This window comes from Sinocyclocheilus anshuiensis, unplaced genomic scaffold (genome assembly GCF_001515605.1).
Source record: "Sinocyclocheilus anshuiensis isolate Anshui unplaced genomic scaffold, SAMN03320099.WGS_v1.1 scaffold466, whole genome shotgun sequence".
NCBI classification, from domain to species: Eukaryota; Metazoa; Chordata; class Actinopteri; order Cypriniformes; family Cyprinidae; genus Sinocyclocheilus; species Sinocyclocheilus anshuiensis.
The window spans coordinates 448,085-469,860 of record NW_015544159.1 but is presented as its reverse complement, the minus strand read 5'-3'; the positions used below and the strand labels follow the sequence as shown (position 1 = coordinate 469,860).

The 21,776-nt window shown below is 34.8% G+C and overlaps 1 protein-coding gene across 1 annotated transcript in view; it reads left to right on the top strand.

The window, feature by feature from the left end:
- Nucleotides 1-21,776, top strand: part of pcdh15b (protocadherin-related 15b) — a 216,475-nt gene that overhangs the window by 72,928 nt on the left and 121,771 nt on the right. Inside the window, exons 10-13 of the mRNA XM_016495480.1 lie at nucleotides 8,881-8,989; nucleotides 9,564-9,676; nucleotides 13,629-13,835; nucleotides 17,258-17,392. Of these exons, the coding sequence (XP_016350966.1) occupies nucleotides 8,881-8,989; nucleotides 9,564-9,676; nucleotides 13,629-13,835; nucleotides 17,258-17,392 (564 nt within the window). The remainder of the gene's footprint in view (nucleotides 1-8,880; nucleotides 8,990-9,563; nucleotides 9,677-13,628; nucleotides 13,836-17,257; nucleotides 17,393-21,776) is intronic.

The window sequence follows — 21,776 nt, the reverse complement described above, 5'->3', positions numbered from 1 at the left end:
GACATCAGCCCGGTCAGCGGGCTGGAGAAAGCCCCGGCTGGCGGGCATGACAACGGCGCGGCCGGCACGCTTCACAGCTGGGCGGTCTTCTTACCGCGGAGACGAACAGGGGAGAGAAAGGAAAACAAAAAACTGTTCAAAAACGAAAATAAAACACAGGAACTGATGAGGGGAAGACAAGGGACACCTGGAACTAATGACAATTAACATTGGAAACACCTGGGAACAATGAATTCAAAACACGAGACAGAGAAACTGGAAGACGGAGCACATAGGGAGCAAAGACACACACAAAACCTGGCCCAGAGTCTGACATATATGCAGTTTAGCACTTTTGCTATGTTGTTTTAAGGTAGTGTTAGAGATTGACTAATATCTAGACATCTAAGTTTTTATTGTTTAACAGAATTTTCATGAATTTATGTATCGTTATTTAATGGGATACAATAAAACAAGAATACATTCATTTATTAATAATTTTAAATAATAAGAAAAAAGTTTTACTGTGTAAAATTTTATTTTGCACTCAACAGACAGATTATTAAATCTATTTTTAACCGATTTAATAATTCCTTTTATCCCAGCGGGGGTCTGAATGTGTTATATTGGAGTAGATGGTGCATGTGGACTCTCTGTGGAGAACCATTCTGGAGTCAGGCCAGTCTTATCTAAAGGGCAGTGAACAGGGATGACAACACTTTTTGATATTCTAATTTGGTTATTTGGCCAGTTTATTGCTTCAGCGGCCTACTGTTGGGAGCTCGTGGTGGGAGGTTAATAAAACGCCAGTAATGAGTCACGTTCCTCATTAATTACTGTAATGAAAGACCGGGTTCAAAGATCCCATATGGGCTGAGCTCATCTCACCCCCTGAACACTTTGGCCAGAAACATAGTCGACACAGGTTCATAAATAAGCAACACAACATTGGTAATAAAAATAAATATTTCTTGAGCATCAAATCAGCATATTAGAATGTGACACTGAAGACTGGAGTAATGATGCTGAAAAATTAGGGATGCCATCACAGGAATAAATTACATTTTAAAATATTTTAAAATAGAAATCAGCTCATTTGAATTGTAATAATTGTTCATAAAATTGTACTTTATTTTTATCAAATAAATGCAGTGTTGTTGAGCATAAGAGACTTCTTTCAGAAATCAAAAAAATCTTACCAACCCACCACATTTAGAACAGTAGTGTGTGTAGTGTAGGGGGAAGTTACTTTTACAAGTAATTTATTACAAAATTGCGTTACTCCACAAAAAGTAACTAATTGTGTTACTTAGTTACTTTTTATGGAAAGCAAAGTAACTTGTGGTTCGTAACTCATGTTACTTTTAATGCGTTACCCCCAACACTGAGTGTATGATTATAAGTCAAACTGTTTCTCCACCATGACATTAGTTAATGTGACAACAAAAACTTACATCTTCTTTATGCACCAAGAGCTTGTAACACTCCAAAGAGAAAGGAAAAATTGAAATCGCATCATATGACCCCTTTAAAACCCACTATCGCACCACTTGTGGTAACACTGAGAATTGCATTACATTTTGAATTGTATTGTGACACATTTCAGCAAACAGTTGCATGAGCTTGCATAGGAAGAAGTGTTTGCATTAACTTAGGTATATTATGGGCCTTTGGGTGCATTAACACAACAGGACAATACACTTGTCAGCGCTGTTTGAAGAGCTAAATATGGTTCAGTTATGAAAGCAAGTGACAACTGCATTCTATAACCAAAGTGACTACCTGCAATTGTCAAGGGTCATGACTGAATGTTTAGCGTGTGTTCGGTTGGTAAGTGCTGTATTAACAGAACAACAGTCCACAATTAGCTGCCTGTCAGGTCACTGACATACATGTGACATAAGAGCTTGCATCACGGGTTATTGTTTTGCTGTCAATCACTAATATTACTGGCTGTCAACCTCTGTCAGTTTAGGAAAAATGGCTGAAAATATGGCTATCGTGTAGCTGTTGAGTGAGACCAAACTCCCATTTTGTTTGGGTGCAGTAGGGAATAAGAAAAAAAGAACAACTTAATGATCACAAATATGATAATATGAAAGTTGAAAAATGGCAGCAACAGAAATGTGTAATAAACATTTCAATTAATTTCAATTATTGAAATAAGTTATTATTATATAATCAATTATTCCACATTTGTATAGTTTTAGAATTTAACTTTTTATGCAATTGTTATTCAACCTGATATTTTTCTGTTTATCTGTATTTTACAGTGGCTGGACTAAAACATGGCTCATTCAATTGGAATTTAGATCCAGAATTATCCATTTATACTAACAAATTAAATCTTTGTAGAGACAGTATGGAGTCCTGACATTTGCTGTCTGTCACTACAATTGGCAAATTATTTTTTGCAAATTAGTGAAAAGGATTGACAGTTACCTGTTTATACGGTATTTGATACGGTCCTACTGTAAGTACAGCACAATTTGAGTTACATCTGTTAATGAATGCATATGTTTTAACTACAAACTAACTATAGCTAAAACTAAAACTATTAAAAATCAAAAGGAAATGAAGCTGAAATATAAATATAAAATATAAATATTAAATTCAAAACTTAAAACAGATCAAATAAATTGCCTGGCCAACTGTCTGAAATAAAATAAACACTAATTGCTAAATTATTAAAATTTAAATAAATGAAAGCCAAATAAAACATGTTAAAATAATAATAGTAATAAAAATGACAAAAGCACATAATGAAATTACTATAACTTAGACTAAAATGAAAATGTAAAAATAAAAGCTATTTCAAAATATTTGAAAATGGTATATAAATAATATTAAAACAGCACTGGAAAGCAGTCTTTTATATTGCTATTCAAATGAGGAAGGGTTTAGAAGATGTCTTATGAGGTTTGTCCCAATCTCTACAGTATGCAATTTTGCCTATTGTATGTGTTTTAGATTTCGATTGAATAATTTCATGCATTTCAAAATAGTGATGTTTATGTTCATGTGAACAAACATTGCTCTAGCAAATATGAATCAAAGCTCACTGCGTTACAGCCTAGTTTCTTTTATTCAAGGACAAATTCAAATGAATTGTGAGCTACTTTGGCTTTTGATGACTTGCATAAGTAATATTATATATTATTGTAAATAAGTAATTTTCCCTTGAGTATTTTCTCCCAGGACAATACACATGCAGCATTTGTGTGCATAATGGATGACTGAGAGAGTATTATGGGTAATCACACCCAGCGAAGACCCCACGAGCTTGTGATTTACTGCTATCAGAGGCATTATAATTGCAGGGGCTGGGAATTACAGGGCAACCATGAGAAATAAATCTTAACCATGCTGATTTTCTGCTGCTGCTTATTAAGTCTAGGAGGAATACATGCATTTGTTTGTCCAGTTACCATTTTTTTATGTAGCATAGCCAAGACAGTGGGCAGTGTGTTCTGTTCTGCTGAAATGAAAAAAGAACTTTGAGATCTTATCTTTCTCCTTAAATTTGGTGTTTGTGATTTGCAGATACTGAAAATATGTGTGCTAATAGTTTTCTAAACCACATTTTGATTTTTACCCGTACCCTTAAAAATAAGAGTGCCAAAAGCAATGCCATAGAATAACCATTTTATGTTTCCCAAGGAACCTTTCAACAAACAGTTCTTAAAAAAAAACTATTTTCTTTGTTTTAAGAACATTTTAATAATCTAAAGAACATTTTCCACTACAAAGAACCTTTTGTGGAATGGAAAGGTTCCATCACTGTTAAAGGTTCTTCATGTAACCATAGATGCCAATAAAGAACCTTTATTTTAATTATGTGTAGTGTTTATTATTTCTTTCATTCTTTTTTCTTTTCTTTTTTTTTTTTTGAGTGGAAGTTTGTTCATGTTGGACTGGATGTTGAGATCAGATTTCTGTGTGGTCCATACTGTTTGTTGTTGGACTTCTTGCTGCCATTTTCTCCCTGGAAGAAGAGATGTTGTATGTCAGTGGGATGTTTTCCTGGATAAATAAAGGAGTAATAATAATAATAATAATTAATGGCAAAATGTTAGTTTGGAAATGTAAAATATTTTTTTCTATTGGCAGACTAATGCAAAAAATATAAATAACTAAATAAAAAATGTAACATGTCTAAGATTTGTGCACACTTCTGTACATATTTAAACAGTCATATTCTGTCTATCTTTAGGCTCATTACAGGTGCCAGCACAATGTTTATGTCCGATCAGACAAGGCTAATCAAAGACGGCTGTCAAAAAATACATGCTGTGAGGCAAAACTGGTTTGCACTCTGGTAAAGACTCTCTTCATCTCTGGCAGGTTTGATTTCAGTTGATTTTAGGTAGAGATCCACTTCATCTAGTGCTCCTATTATTATTTTAAAGACTGAGAAACCACTCCAAACGATTCAGTGCGTGAGTGAACAGTCTGAATCAGCATATTCAAACCATTTCGCTGACATATTTTGACTGATTCATTGACACAAAATGATGCAGAAGAGTGATTTATTCATGCATTGAACATTGCTCGTTCTGATTATAAGCAAACAACAGAAAACATGAGAGAAAAATGGATTGCTAAAATACATAATACAATGTAAAGAAGTATTTTTTGAAGTTGTAAATAATGATTTGTGGAGTATGTTTTACAAGAAAATACTATTTTAGTTTTCCTACTTAAAAATTACATTTAATTAATTTTTTCTTTTCTTTCTTTGCTACTGAAATTGAAAGTTATTTGCTGTGTGTCATAGCTTTGCCCTCTGGAGGTCACATTTGTCATTTACTTAAGTGATTGACGATGTCTCATTTTAGAATAGTAACCAACTTAATGTTATTCCTTTTGAGGCGTAAATTACTGTCATTTCATTCAAGAATGCTGTTGTCAGTCATCATGAGTCTGTGCCGTGAACGTAACATACTTTTGAAAAACCAGCGGTTAGTTGATCCAGCAGTCATGTAAAGTATTCGAGTCAATGCAATTAAAGGTGTACTTAAAGGTGCACTAAGCGAATTTTGTCAAACAATGTGACATGGTCCTCACTGCAGAACACAAGATCCAGGGGGCGTGGTTGGATCCAGATCCAACTCCTTCCACCTTACATATACCTAAACCTACCCGTCTCCACTGCAGTGAGGGGCTACTGAACAATGTTGATATTTGAAAGCACCAAAACAAACACGCCCATACCACAACAGGACCTCGGCCCTATTTTGATAACTCCACCCCACACGTACGTACACAACTGCAGCAACGGTGGCAGAATCTGCTATGCGCAGCATATTCAAGCAAAAGCCAACACAGATTAGTTGTGTGAAACAAAGCAAAATCAATGTAACTCACCTATCAAGAAGAAACAAAGCAACCTCTGCGTCTGATTCCAGGCCTTGCCGATCCTTGAGTTCTCTCCACTGCTGGAAAGCTGCTTTAATATATTTATATATAATATAATATATAATATATTTACGCGGGTCCTACCTCTTGCCTGATCGTAAGCCTTCTTTTTAATGTTTAGTTCCTCCGAAATGTTCCTCTTTTTTTTTATCTGCCATCCCTCGCTATCTATAGTCGATCCAACTAGACACGACCCTTACTGCTGATTGGCAGCGAGTGTGTTTTGGGACTCTGTCCGACACTGGTCAAAAACGTTTTTCAAATATTGCTTAGTGCACCTCTGAGTATCTCACTTTTTCTGCTGCAGTTTATTTCTGCTACAATAGAAGTGATATCGACATCTACAGGGCATTGAAGGTACTACATCTAAAGCGTTTTGCCCTTACTCACCCAAATGTGTCAACACGGTTACTTTACTCGAATGTGAGTGCATTAGTAGGTAGTTGTGAATCTCATGTGTTTGATAAATTAAATGAGGACATGGCTGAGAACTTTTTGAAGGACATTGGTTTACTTATGCCCTTTTTGAGTACTTGAGCTTAACTGAGACTTAGTGTTTCAGTGTTAGACGTTTAAGAGGCTGTTGTGTCAACCTTGATTTATTGCAATATTGAGGTGTTCAGAAAAGAAACGTGATTGCTGTCCTCACAGATCACCTGTTTCTTGTTTTTCATTGGCATGTATCTTAGGTGTTGAAGACTAGTGCATGTTTGAGCCTAAATTCTGTATGAATAAAATAATTACTGTAAGTACTGTTCAAATCAGATACTCTAAGACTTTTAATCAAGTCCAGTATTGGAATTGGTGACTTGTAACTTGTAATGGAGTAATTTTTACTGTAAGGTATCTATACTTTTACTCAAGTACAGATTTCAGGTACTCTTTACACCTCTGCTGTTAAGCGATCATTGTCACAGTTATAAACATAACGGCTTTCTTCTTCCATGAGGGGGTTTGGTGTCACAGCGGCCCGTTAAAGACCTGTATGAATTTCTTTCAGCTGTTGAACACAGAAAAAGATATTTCGAACAGTTGACGGTAGACATTGACTTCCATAGTGTATAATGATTCAGAATGTCATAACTGAATCTTCCAGTGAAAATGACAGGCTTCTCTCTGGTGACATGTGCAGGACTTCTCCAATCGTTTAGTCCGCTAAATCTCCACATACTGCAAGATTGCATTCATCTGCCTCCACTTTTGAGTGCCACGCCCACATCTCAACATGCAATCAACAATCGAGGCACAGAACCAAGTCCGCGCACTACATTTTTTTTTTTCTGTTAATCCATTACACTTGGATGTACGTCACAGTAGAAGGAAGAAAAGATCTTAAGTTACTTCCGTTTGGTGGCAACTTTAAGCTTGTGTCAGGCATTTTGCTTGTCAATGTTTGTCTTAAGATCCTGCCTCCCAAATGGACAAATGCTCTTTCAGAACAGAGTTTTGGCACAGCTATCTTGAGGATTAGTTTCTCCCTGCTTTTTGCTGACTTGCAGAGCAGTTTTTTTTTTCCCTGGCAGCTTTATTTTCACCAAGGCGTCTCTGAGTTCACCCACGCCACTCACTGTAACACTGTCATTTTCCAGAGGCGGCTTGAATTATAGATGAGCATATTTACTGACTGGTAATATTATGGCTGAGACAGAGAGAGAGGCAGGGGGAGATTTACTTATCCCTCAGGCTCAGGAAACGTGGAAGATGGGTCTCTGGAGCTCATAAACGAGAGAGGGGAAATGTGGCCTTGAATTCTGTGGACAAACATCTGCAGCTCATTTGCAGCAAGGAATGACAGGAATGTTGATGCAGCTTCTCACCTGTGATCATTGTGTTTTCGCTTCGTTCCCTGATAAATTTATGTGGTGTGGATCTCCCCTCGCCATCTGCTTTCTTCTAAATTTGCAAGTATGTTGCACATGTTGCGATGACATAACGTGACAGTGCCAAAATGCCTTTATTGCTATTCTGCCATGGCAGAGGAATACAGTGCCATTATTGTTTATTTTATGTCATAGTTTTCTATCTTTTTGATCTTGTTTTCTAGTAAAAAATTAGTCTAAGAGCACAATGTCTTAAAGGTGACATATCATGAAAATCTGACTTTTCCAGGTTTTAAGTGCTATGATCAGGTCCCCGGTGCATCTACCAACCAAGGAAACGTGAAAAAGATTAACCCAGTAACTTTGTTTTGGTAGGCCCTTTTCTGCAAGCGTCTGAGAAAATGAGTGCATCTGATTTCGCTCCCTTGGTGACGTGGCAAAGGATCTCATTATAATACTACCCCCCCTTAATCTGTAAGTTTACACCCATGGTGCCGTCATTTTGATTTCGCAAGCGACAACGGTGTAATGCCATGGCAAAAGTTTGAGCAAAACATGCTAACTGTTCTGCCTTTGGCTGCACAGATGAGCACAGAACACTATTTACAGTCCCAGCCTCAGAGGAGACAAGAGAGCAGTGGATTTATTGATTTATTTAATGTATATTGCTACAGATCTAAAATAAACGTGTGGTTTATTTCCCAGCTGTTTTATATATATATATATTCAATAATGAATTCATTTTTGTAATAGAAAATATAAGCAGTGAAGCAGTGTTGACAATATTTTTTTTTTTTACAGTTTTTACAATTTTGTCCTCAAAGTCATGTGATGTGACCAACAATGTCTTGTGGTGCAACCAATTTACATGTTTACAATTTACATGCATACATACATAAATCCATAGTTCAGGTTTTAAAACCCTCCAAAAACATAATGATATTTAATTGCTATTCTGTTGACATTTAATTAATAATTCACATTATTTGTAAAAATAAATTAATAAAATAAATAACAACAACAACAATAATACTTTTAACCTTAAAAAAATAAAAAAGGAAAATAGATTTACATTTAAATAATATGTACACTCAGATGTATTCAATGGTTAAGGAAAATATTTCAGTGCTTTTTTACTTGATGTTTATCAGAGTCATTACATTTATAACATTTCTAGTTTTTCAAGTTTTTCAAAACCAACATGAATACTACGTGAACCTTTTTAGAAAGTTTTTTTTTCTCTCTTTACAATTTACATACATACATACATAAATCCATAGTTCAGGTTTTAAAACCCTCCAAAAACATAATGATATTTAATTGCTATTCTGTTGACATTTAATTAATAATTCACATTATTTGTAAAAATAAATTAATAAAATAAATAACAACAACAACAATAATACTTTTAACCTTAAAAAAATAAAAAAGGAAAATAGATTTACATTTAAATAATATGTACACTCAGATGTATTCAATGGTTAAGGAAAATATTTCAGTGCTTTTTTACTTGATGTTTATCAGAGTCATTACATTTATAACATTTCTAGTTTTTCAAGTTTTTCAAAACCAACATGAATACTACGTGAACCTTTTTAGAAAGTTTTTTTTTCTCTCTTTCAGTGTAAATGACGTAAGAATCTTCTCTGTGTCTCTTTTCCAGAGCCGAGTAAACCCTGTCAACGTGACTCCTCCCATTCAAGCTGTGGATCAAGACAGAAACATCCAGCCTCCATCAGACCGCCCAGGAATCCTGTACTCGATTCTCATCGGTAAGTCTTTGTAAGCTCTCTGTACTCTATATTGAGTCGCTACTGGCATACAAGTCCTCACTGTGCAGGAAACAGTGGTATTCCAGGAGAGGCAGAGCGGAGCAGCGGGTCGGAAATACAGCAGGAGTTAAATGCATTTATGCCACGGGCAAGGTGCGCCCACCCACTGTGCTTTGAGATGAAACCTGGAAGCAGAGCAGCAGGCTCAGGGAACCACGCCGCTCGCGACCTGAGCCGAGGAACTAAAGTGCACCGCCGGAATGGTTAGACCTCCAGTCAGGGATATGTCAGAACATATTGTAGGCCACAGACGTGCGGCTCAATATGAGAGCAGCCTCATGCTTTTAACTATCAACAAAGCACTTGTGTGCCACTATTTATAGAGGAAGTGCATTAGTGGTTTTATTTTGCCTTTCTGTTTGAAGTATGGCTATGAAAATGAATACACTACTCACTGTGTATGCCTCAAAATCATGGTGCCCTGGTGAGTTATTTGTTCAGTGCTGAACTTTTGAATACAAGTCCTTTATCTTATGCGTCCCTTCATTTCTTCCTCAACCTTCTGTTTTTGTAGGGAAACCTGCGTCATATGCAGAGTATTTCTCCTTAAATCGGACCACAGCTGAGCTCCAGCTCCTGAAGCCCATCAGCAGGGAGCAGTACCAGAATTTTGACTTGGTAATCAAGGTAATAATGACAACAGCAACAATAAAACTATTATATATGAATGCCTGAATGCCTGGAAAATCACTGAAATTAAACATCAAACATAAGGAAATTAAAACAAAAAAAAAGTTATAATTTTTGATAAATACATGAATGCATACATCTATGATTGTCAAGAAAATCAGCTAAATTAAAAGTCAAACATCAAGAAATAAAAAAAAAAGTCTCATGATTTTAGATAATATATGCATGCATGCATGCATAGATGAACAAAATGCCTGGATAATGAGTAACAATTAAAAATCCATAAAATTAAATGTCAAACATCAGGAAATTATACATACATACATTGAATAAAATAAATAAAACAAACAGATTTATGCATTTTCTTTAAAATGCAAATTAAATATCAAACATCAGGAGATAAAAAAATATAATTATTTTGGAAATGAATGAATGAATGAAACACAGTAAAATGAAATGCCAAACAACAGTAAATAAATAATTAAAAAAAATATTATTATTATTATTATTATTATTATTATTATTATTATTATTATTATTATTATTATTATTATTATTATTATTATTATTATTATTATTATTATTATTATTATTATTATTATTATTATTATTATTATTATTATTATTATTATTATTATTATTATTATTATTATTATTATTATTATTATTATTATTATTATTATTATTATTATTATTATTATTATTATTATTATTATTATTATTATTATTATAATACATACATACATACATACATAAGTAAATAAATAAATAAGAAGCATCAATATCAGTCATGAAAAGATCATGGACATTTTTATAGCAATTTCAGGGGTATGAAAATGTACCATATACTAGGAATGTGTGTGTGTGTGTGTGTGTGTGTGTGTGTGTGTGTGTGTGATTTTTGCATTTTGTCTACTTATATGTCATGGTGCAAACTGTTCTGAGTGCTTCATTCGACTTTTTAATGTTCCCACAACCAAAAAAAAAAAAAAGTTAGCTGGGTTGGATATATTCATGAATGTACTGCTGTTATACACAGGATCAAATGAATGATATACTTCACACTGTATCACAGACTGCTAGGTACAGTAGTTTTGCCTCTGCAAATCACTGTAAGATCAGCAACAGAGTAACTCTTTAGTTTTTCCTAAGGGAATTTCAGTTGTAGCACCACAGATAAAATCAGTCCTTGTGACAACAGCATGTCAGCCTGCCAGTCAAGATCTCAGTTTCAAAGCAAAAGAAGTGGGGCTGAGCCCCCGTTTGAGTCGCCTCAAAATCCAATCACGTAGCCTGTATGCTACAAGAATCCCAAAATTTGTCCGTTTGCACTTATCTGGCAGTGGGATTCTGTAATACATCAGATATACAGTGGCCCCTAAAGTATATGGACACTTAAGCCACACTTATGAATGTCATTGCATTAGATCAAACTCAGAATTTCAGCATCATGCATTTTAATGTTTAAAATGCATCAGACTGTCAATCAACCATCTGTGGGCGGAACCTGGGCATCCACTAGACTTAGAAAAATAGCTTTATGGACAGAAATATAATCTTTTTCTATAACTTTAATTATCTTATATATATATTGATATATAATGCCTCGTCGTGAGCCAGTATACATCTCACCACCAAAATAATATACATCATTTCATATTTTCATGCATTCCACAAAAATGCCTGTGAGGTTTCAATTTAAGCATGAGAGGTAATCTAGTTGATGCAATAAACCTCATATTCTGATGAGTTACATGTTTATCACACTGGATGCTGTATATTCATTCATATTTACAGTTCTGTCAAGTTTTGTTGATTTTCAGTCTTTCTTCCGTACCTTTAAATGTCACTCTGAACTTGCCCTTCAGCCTAAATTGTAGCTGTCTAGAAATACGTGCTGTCACTCAGATGGCTAAAGCTGATTTTTCTTGGTTTCTAATGTGAGAGTGATGATATAGTCGCTCACATATTACAGCAGAACTGAGTTCATCTTTAGTCATGCTCGAGTAAGGCAGCCCACAGCTTAAGGACTTTTCTATAGTATTTTACTATTTATATATTTGTCAGTAAACTGCAACAGAACTGATGATGCTTTAGTTCTGCACACCATTATAGATGGATTTTTTTCCATCGGCTTTTGGATTATTGCAGAAAATAAGCTCTGTGACAAAACAAAGGTTTGTGATTCTTACACATTTTGTTCATCGTTATAATATTCACAAATGAACACAGCTTTTACGAATTTCAAAGCCCACAGTAAATATAATAGTCAGGAGTAAAAAGCTAAATATGGGATATAAAGAAACTACACCACATTCACATGACCTCAACGTCACCAGCATTACGCTTCTGACAACTCTTCCAGTCTTTATTTCAAATAAATTTTCCCTGAAATGTTGTGTTTGCAAAAGCATGATTATAAACACAATGTGGCTGTGAAAGAGTCTAATGAGACTAATGAGAAAATGAGTTTTCCAGTTCAGTATGATGGTGTTTAATATCCCAGATTAGCTCTATAGTCACATTTAGCTACTTGTTAGCAACCACCCTTTTCAAGGCAAACAATATGGGTGTATTACTTATGTATTTTATGTCGTAGAATAAAACATGGAAATATCTTGAGCTTGTGTTTACCAGATACCTTATTTCAGGCATTACTGAAATAAGTAATTATTTAATTTATTGAATATATTGTAATTATTGAATACAGGACAATTGAGTCAGAAGTGCTAAAATGCCAACTTACAGAAGGTATACTTAAATACCAAGTTCTGTCATGAAACTCTAGATGGCGCCGGCTATGGGTCCTTAACATAACTGATGATATTCTTAGCACTAAATGAATTGTCACAAGCTGATTGGTTCGCGTTGCATACACAGCCAATGAGCTTGCTGCTTTACATTTAAATGGCTGATTAGCATTCGCTTGAGCATTGCAGTGCACTTATAGAGTTCCTCTGAAACCCTCCACCTTCCCCAGCTCCACCTGTATATATCTGCTACAGGTTATTTTATATGCTATTTGTGCAGCAGCATGTCTTAAATACTCACAGCACCATATCGGCTTATATATTGGCAGCAGAAAGTTCCTGTACTTGCTTGCAGCAGCAGCAGCAATAATCTACAAATACAGCAATAACCAACAGCAGCAGCAGTGTAGCAGATCTATTCTGCCAAGACCAGATATATTAACATTGTCATATCCATTACCATGCTAAAATCTTCAGAGAAATCTCATGATAGAACTAAGAATGTTTCAGGAAACACGTAATAAGGATAAGATATAGCTTAAGGCATAACTTAAGAACGATGTAGCGTTAAGAAGGTTTCGGGAAACACAGCCCAGAGCTGTTTTTGATAAGGTAAAGGGTGTTGTTTTACATGACCATTGAGCAATTTTAACCAAAGTATGTTACAGACATTTTATGAGGACCCTAAAGAATCATACTAACTTGAGGAAAATAGGCATCCGATGTCCCCTTTAAAAAGTGTGGAATTTTAACAGTACAAAAATTGCAAGGTCTACATGGAGGCCTTAAACCAAAATCACTTCATGACATTTTAATCCAAAGACCTGTTCAGGATTTTCAGATGTTACATTTTTATTTAAATTTCTTATCGCTGAAAGTCTTATAAATGAAGGCCGCTGGTGAGGTAGGAATTTGAGCAATAGTTACTCCACTAAATATTCAGGCGCTCCGAGCACTTGGGTGCATGCCAGACTCTGAGAGAATTAAGTTTGGGAATGACCTGAATTAATGAGCCATGGTCTTTATTTAATTTAGAGGGGCAGGTCTGTAGATAGTGTTAAGCCCTCGTATGCCCATACGGGCTTATCACATTGCCCTTATTATATGTGCAGCATACCGTAATCCAAAAAAGCTGTGTTTCACACCAGTATCCCATCTTTGAGTCAGAATCTCTCAACTTATGGCATTCTTTTCTCTAGGCAGAGCAAGATAACGGACACCCTCTTCCGGCGTTCGCTAATCTCCACATTGAGGTGCTTGATGAGAACAATCAGGCGCCATACTTCCAGGTGGCCACTTATCATGGATTCATCTCAGAGGCTGCTCCGCTGGGCACCACTATCTCGAGCAGTGCCAATCTCTCCACCCCCCTCGCCATTATCGCCCTGGATAACGACATTGAGGAGGTGAGGAGTCTCTCTTTCTGTGCTCGTGCTCAGACGGCAATCACTTTCACGTGTCCTGAGGGATGTGTGTATGTGTGTGTATAGAAATGTTCCTCTGAAGTTAACCAAAGCTCCTGCTCTATGGAGCATTTAGAAAAGCGAATTAAAATTGAAAAGAGCATCAGAGATACAGTCTTGGAGGCTCGCACTTAGAGACTTATTGGGGAGGTGCTTACACTGCACTAATGTTCTCTGGAGTGTTCACTCTTTGCAATTATCTCTGCTTTATAGATGGCAAAGGCAAAGTACTTAGAACATAGCGAACTCTGCTATGACAGTCGTCTTCTGCTTTAAAGGGACAGTGCAGCCAAAAATGAAAATTCTATCAGTCACCCTCAAGTCATTCTATATAAGTGGAACACAAAAGAAGATATTTTAAAGAATGTTCATGATGCTCTTTTCCATGCTACGTCTCTCATAAACTTTTATACTAGTATTGTGTATGCTACTCGTCAAAAGTTTGGAATAATTAGGATTTTTTAATGGTTTTGGAAGAAGTCTCTTTTGTCACCAAGGCTGCATTTATTTGATCAAAATACAGTAAAAATAGTATTATTATAAATATGATATAACTGTTTTCTTTTGCAATATGTTTTAAAAAATATAATTTATTCCTGTGATGGGAAAGCTGAATTTTCAGCTTAATTACTCCAGTCTTCAGTGTAACACGATCTTTCACAAACCAGTAATTATTGCTGGTGCTAGAATGGTTCTTATTATTTACAAAATTGAAAACAGTTTTTAATGCTTAATATGTGTACTTGCTGAATAAAAGTATTATTATTATTGTTATGATTATTATTTATTTTTTATTACTTTTTAATGATAGTGTATGAATGGTAGTGTATCACAAAAGCAGCAAAACTGCTTTCAACTTCAGCAAAGTTTTCAACTGAGAAATGTTTCTTGAGCACCAAATTAATGCTTTCTGAAGGATCATGTGACATAAAGTAACAGCTGCTGAAAACCCAGCTATGCCACCACAGGAAAGAAAACAAAAAAACGGAACATTTTGTAAAATATCTTTGTCGTACAGGTTTGAAATGACATGGCTGAGTAAACAACATCAGAATTTTTATTTATGGGTGAACTGTCTCTTTAATCCCATCAGTCTTAGAGATGGAAAACACTCTAATGTCAAGCATATGTTTTGTCTCCCATCTAAAGCTGAATCTCGGTGATGTGCCTGTAGGTATTAATGAAATTAGTGATAGATGTGTGAAGTGAAAAGCCCTTGTTTGCCTTCTCTCTCTTTCTCAATGTTGCTGTGCTGTCTTTTTGTATCATTCAATTTGCTTCATGCTTTGCATGATTATTGCCCTGCGTCTTGTTTATTGATTTTCATTTACATTTTGGGGAGACTGGCAATTGATCTAATGTATCTCATTAATAAGTTGGTCAATTTGGAGGACTGCGTTCAAACAACATGAGTGTTTAATCTGAAGTGTGTTATTTGTGTGCTACTAAGTGTACTTGCAATAATAATCATATTTTTTATATTTATATTAATTTAATATTTTATATTTATACTTATTTAGCATTGGCCATATAGTCCTTCCTCAAACTTTTACACTGTTAATGAAGTGGTTCAAACAAACAGAGCAATGTTTTGATAGCATCATAAATTTTACATTATTTTACTGTTTTTTTGTACTGTTTTTCTTAATGAAGTATATTTGCTACGTATTATTTATGTTTCCTTAAAAAGGGAAATGCATTGACAACTTATGCACTTTATTTTGCAATTAATACTCAGGCACAATTATATGTGCTGCATACTTTTCAAGAGGTCAGCAGCAGTGTCTGTACCCGCATAATGCACAGTGTGGCATGAAAAATGTATGTACTGCAAGGGCGTAATGGCTGATTTACAGTAATAGTCTCCAGGTTGTAGCACTGGAGGAATTTCAGCAGGTATAAACGGCAAACAGCTCCTATAGTTAATGGTGGGAATGGGTTGTAGCACTGGAGGAATTTCAGCAGGTATAAATGGCAAACAGCTCCTATAGTTAATGGTGGGAATGAGAGCGCCACATGATATACCAGCATTCATATAGATTACACAATCTGGATTGTTTTTAATCAGAATAGTGACAATGAATTGAAAGTTAAAATTCTTTTTTTTTTTTTTTGAATTGATCAAAAGTGACAGAAAAGATGCTTATAATGTTACAAATGATTTCTATTTCAAATAAAATCTGTTATTTATAGCCTTCTATTAATCAAAGAATCCTGGGAAAAAAAATCACCATTTTCACAAAAATAATAAGCAGCAAAAACTATTTTTAACATTGATAAAAATAAGAACTATGGAGCCCTGCACATGACATGCAAGAAAAAAATTAATAAACCGTGCGCACGATTTATTAATTCGTTCCCTCGATGTACTAAAACGTGCACAGGATTACTATTTTGTTCCCTCGATTTGCTAAATTGTGCGCACAATTTACTAATTCGTTCTCTCGATTTATAAATTGTGTGCCTGATTTAGCAAATCGCGGGAACGAATTAGTAAATCGTGCACAGAATTTATAAATCGAGGGAACGGAGTAGTAAATCGTGAACAAAATTTATAAATCGAGGGAACAGGATAGTAAATCGTGCACACGATTTAGCCTACTATTTTTTTCCTGCATGCCATGTGCGAGGCTCCGTAAAGAACAATTATTAATTATTGATCAATTATATAACAAATCAATATATTCGAATTATTAGAATGGGTCATGTGACACTGAAGATTGGAGTAATGATGCTGAAAATTCTGCTTTGTCATAACAAGAATAAATTACATTTAAATATATTCAAATATAAAACAGTTATTTTAAATTGTAATAATATTTCACAATATTACTGCTTTACTGTATTTTTGATCATAATAAATGTATCTTTGGTGGGCATAAGCGACGTCTTTGAAAAACATTAGAAAAACCTTCTTATTCCAAACGTTTGGTAGTGTACATGATAACATTATGTTTTACCTCAGTGCCGATACAACACTTTAACGCCACAAATGCTTTATTTTTGCACATTTTATAAGCATGAAAGTGCATTTTCAGCTGCTAGCTGAGTCTTGGAATGCTGTTGCTCTTGTATAATCTCTTTAGATATGTATGATCCCTTTTAATTTATTTTAACATTTCAGATATCAGTGTCTTAAACTTCACAAGTTGGTGCTTCTGAAATTTATTTTAGAAGGTTTTGAGTTGTTTATCTCTCTTTTGACTGGAGTTCTCCCTTATAAAGTGTGTTTCTCTAATGCATTGGATTTTATGAGCGTTTTTCCCATCCTTAGCAATTTATATAGTCAAATTCCCAGCATTCTCTATCTTCTGATGTCTCTGCCTTCTGACACGGGAAGTTACGGTGATTTATTTCCACTGCAGACGAAAGATCCCATGGTGCACATCTCTCTGGACAACTACAACAGCATCTTTGCAGTGACGCCCAGTGGGATCGCACGCTACCTGACACTACTGAGGCCCGTGGACCATGAAGAACAGCCGAGTTATGCCTTCACGGTAAGGGCTCCATGCCACCTTTCCTTGACAAGCCTGCTTAGCTCTGTCTCTGTCACTGCGGCTTGCAGCTTTCATGTCAAGGACTTTGTCTAAACTTGCTTCACCACACACTACTTGATTTTTCGCTCCGGGGTTATTTTTAAAACTGCACACTGCACTAAAGGAATTCTGATCAAGTGCAAGCCATGCGGTCGTATAGATTCTCTATGACAAGTGGCTCTTCTTAAGTACGTGATGTGGGACAATGACAAATGACAAGATATACAGTATTTTTAAAGAAATCTAGTTGAAAGCACTTGTACCAAGTTCTTAGAAATGTAGTCGTTGTATTCATCTTGTTTTCAAGAGGTTTTGAAAATCATTTATACCAATATAGTCCATATATCGTGTAGACAGAAGTGTTTTTTTTCTCAAAAATGTATAATATTTTAACAAAACTGCTTCACTTTTTATCTAAGAAATAATGGCACACTTTACAATAAGGTTTATTAGTTAACGTTAATTAATGCATTAACTTATATTAACTAACAATGAGCAATACATTTGTTACAGTATTTATTAATCTTTGTTAACATTAATAAAAGTACAACTCTTCATATTTGGTTCATTTGAGCTCAGGTGCATTCATTAATATTAACATATACAATTTTGGATTTTAATAATGTATTACTACATATTGCAATTTATATGATCTAGGATTAATAAATGCTTTACAAGTATTTTTCATTGTTAGTTTATGTTAACTAATGTAATTAACTAAGGTTAATAAAATTAACCTTATTGTAAAGTGTTACTGAAATAATTACAAAATTTTATGTCAAACTACTTGATAACATTTTATTTTGTTAATTTCATCCATTTAAATCTTTTTAATGAGACTTTTTTTTCCCTAATTCTGATATCAGAACAGTTGTATCTGACATTTTGCACTTGATCTCCACCCAGAAACAGAAAATTCTGAAAAATTTGTTCATGTATTTATATATACTCAATATATAGTGTGTTTTTTAAAATAAATTAATTGATCAACTCAAAAGTCCTTGACATTTACCATTTAACTTAATTGTATGTATGTACAGTATGCATGCATGTATGTATGTAATAATTTATTTTTGGTTATTTAGATGCAATACAGATATTTGGCCCTGTGATTGCAGGCAATCTTCTTACCAGAGAGACTATAATTAACAACATCAAAAAAATTACAACAAAAACATAATATGTTTTGAGCGGGTAACTGTCTCCCATTGTTGTATTGATTCATTGAAAACTATTGTTTTAAAATGCATAATATTACCAAAGTTCGGTGGCACTGACATTCGGCATAATGATTGTTAGATATCTTACCAAAGATCTTAACACAAATTTTCCATACTGCAGCTTTCAGTAGTGTTGCTACTTGTAGTTAGTTACAATGCTGGATATCACAACACTGCATCAGGTCACATGGACAATGCAGAGCACTGCAGTCATGCCATCAGTAATTCTCTCAGGGTCCTGCTATACAATTCACACAAAAGCACCATATTTCCCTGCCTATCTATCATACTGCACAACAGAGATATGCAGATCTCAATTTGGTGCCATGTAGGCGATTGCTGTTTTCCACACATTTTTACTTGGCGGTGAATGGATTTGAATTAACGCTGAGCACATCCATGGTTATTTTAGTCTCTGACATATATTACAGTGATACAGTGGAGTGTATTATAGTGCTGTCGGCCTGTTAATGAGATAGAACAATGGTATTTTTAGGACCAGGGAAATTATGGAAGTGTGGGTCATACTATTATGACCTACACAAAGAATACCCAAGTGCATCTCCCTGGTTAATGGAAACACGTTTGCTGGAATTGTGTGTTGGCGCACTTACTTGTCAATACATGCTTAACATTTTTAGCACCATTTTCTACAAAGCCAGAATATATAATGTATTGTAAAAGGATTTTCTGAGCAATTGTATGCAATTATTATTATTATTTTATTTATTTTATTTTAGCTCAGTAGCTGAGTTTGGTGTAGTGAAGTAGCTGACTAACCTGACAATCATTTTATAAATATAAGGCATTATGATAATATGTATCCTAATTAAACTATAGGATAATCTGTTAAATTAATTATACCTTATAATAATAAGTTTAACAAACATATACATATTTTTTATGTTACATATTCCTGGTTATACCTTTAAAGTGTCTACTGCATTATAACATTACAATTATTTTTTTAATTAGTATTTTTGTGAGTATTTATCAAATGTTAGTGCTAGAAATTATAACTAAATCAAACAACTTCATTCAAATGTTTTTTTTTTTTTATAACAAATCAAATCTGATAAAAAATAACAGTAAAAATTGTTATCGCTATTTTGAGTAAATTGTTCTCTTTTTAACTTTCCATCCTCAAAAAATAAAAAATTGCAGTAATATTTGACAGTATTACTGTTTCTACTGTATTTTTTATCTCAAAGCATAAGAGGATTCTTTCAAAAACATAAAAAATCTTATATTTTAAATTTATGTCTGTCTGTCTGTCTTGTCTGTCTGTCTGTCTGTCTGTCTGTAAAGCATAAGAGGATTCTTTCAAAAACATAAAAAATCTTATATTTTAGTCTGTCTGTCTGTCTGTCTGTCTGTCTGTCTGTCTGTCTGTCTGTCTATCTATCTATCTATCTATCTATATACAGGGCCATTCTTATATATCATTATGTATATCATTATATTGTCCATCAGTCGTGTTTCTCTGCTAGCTGTTTTACCTGTTTTCCTGACAGTAGTAGTTGCTAACCTTCCTTCTCAGCTGCATATACACATGAAATAACTTATGCAGTAATGGTGCCTTTCAGTAATGCAGCTCACTTACTCTTACTGGACACGTACGTCCTTGAATTTGTTTTTAAGCAGAAGGGACCGACATGAAGGACTCCACCTAAGCGGCACCCTGGAGCTAACTGAGATGTCTGAGCTGTCTAGTTAGACGTGCCAAACTTTGCACATGTGATAAGCTCAGCTCTTGAAGCGCCTCGCTGAAGTGATGTCATGACTCTAGGATTGATTTCCCTCTTAAAGTTGGGTAACACTGTCTCTGTGGCAACAGCAGTTTCCAATTTCACCATTATTTGTTGAAGTACAGTACACTCTAAACACTTCCTAATTTGCCATTTGTTGATGTCACAACTTTTAAATTAACTAGTTTCAGCCAAAACATTGTCCGACTTGATTCAAAATGATACCTCAGTGTTGTATTTGATCAATCCATATGTGTTTTTATTATTGCAGGAGCTTCAGCTTCTTTATTAGAATGATACAGTGAAGAGGAGGCAGGAAATTGTGAGGGAGAGAGGAGTGTCATAGGATAATTGCATTCCCCATGCCAGACGCAAACTTGCATCTACCATATGAGTGCCACAACTCTAACATGCACTCAAGTGCACAGGCTGTACCTGACAGATATCACTCAAATATGGAATCACATCTGTCTCTGTGACAGACTCACAGCAAACAACAGTGAGGGGAGCGGCCCATACTTCTTTTTAGCCAATCTGAACACACTCAGAATTATTTGGGTTTGTTAACATCATATTGGCTGATATGTTTTTGGAGGTCAGGTTGTTGAGGAACAGAGTCTAGATTTAAGGCCCCAGTAAACTTAGGGGTAAAAAGAGGTTTGAAATACTTTTGCAGCGGTATACTGTTTGCTTTCAATTAGAATTGCTACTTCAGTTTCTACTATAAATAATTTCTCCAGTGTTCATGGTTTTACATCTGATCTCAAAGGACTCAACAGAAGAAAGGAACCAGAAAAGCCCCAGAGCCACACCTACATATTGCGTAATCGCCACAGACAAATGGTCTTTTACGGAAATTTCAGTTTGGCAAGATGTTTCAAACTTTCTAAACGGATTCCAAACGTACATCATTTTGTCCTGATTTTGTTCAAAATGATGTCACACCAGTTCTTTCTTCGATTTCGCTTGAAGTATATGAGGGTCAGAGGGAACAGGTTCAGAATGCTCATTCTCTATCAGCTCAGGATTTGATCCAGACGATTAACTTTAAAGCATGTGCATCTGAAAGTGTGACATCTGCAGCGAACAGCCAATCACACAAAACATGGAGTGCATCAGTTTGACTCACTTTTCATGAGAAAATTGCCGTGATTCACTTCTCTAATGAATATTAAGAAATTGTTGTGAAAAATATCTTGAATTTAAAGGTACAATATGCAGGTTTATATATATATATATATATATATATATATATATATATATACAGGTGCATCTCAATAAATTAGAATGTTGTGGATGAGTTCATTTATTTCAGTAATTCAACTCAAATTGTGAAACTCGTGTATTAAATAAATTCAATGCACACAGACTGAAGTA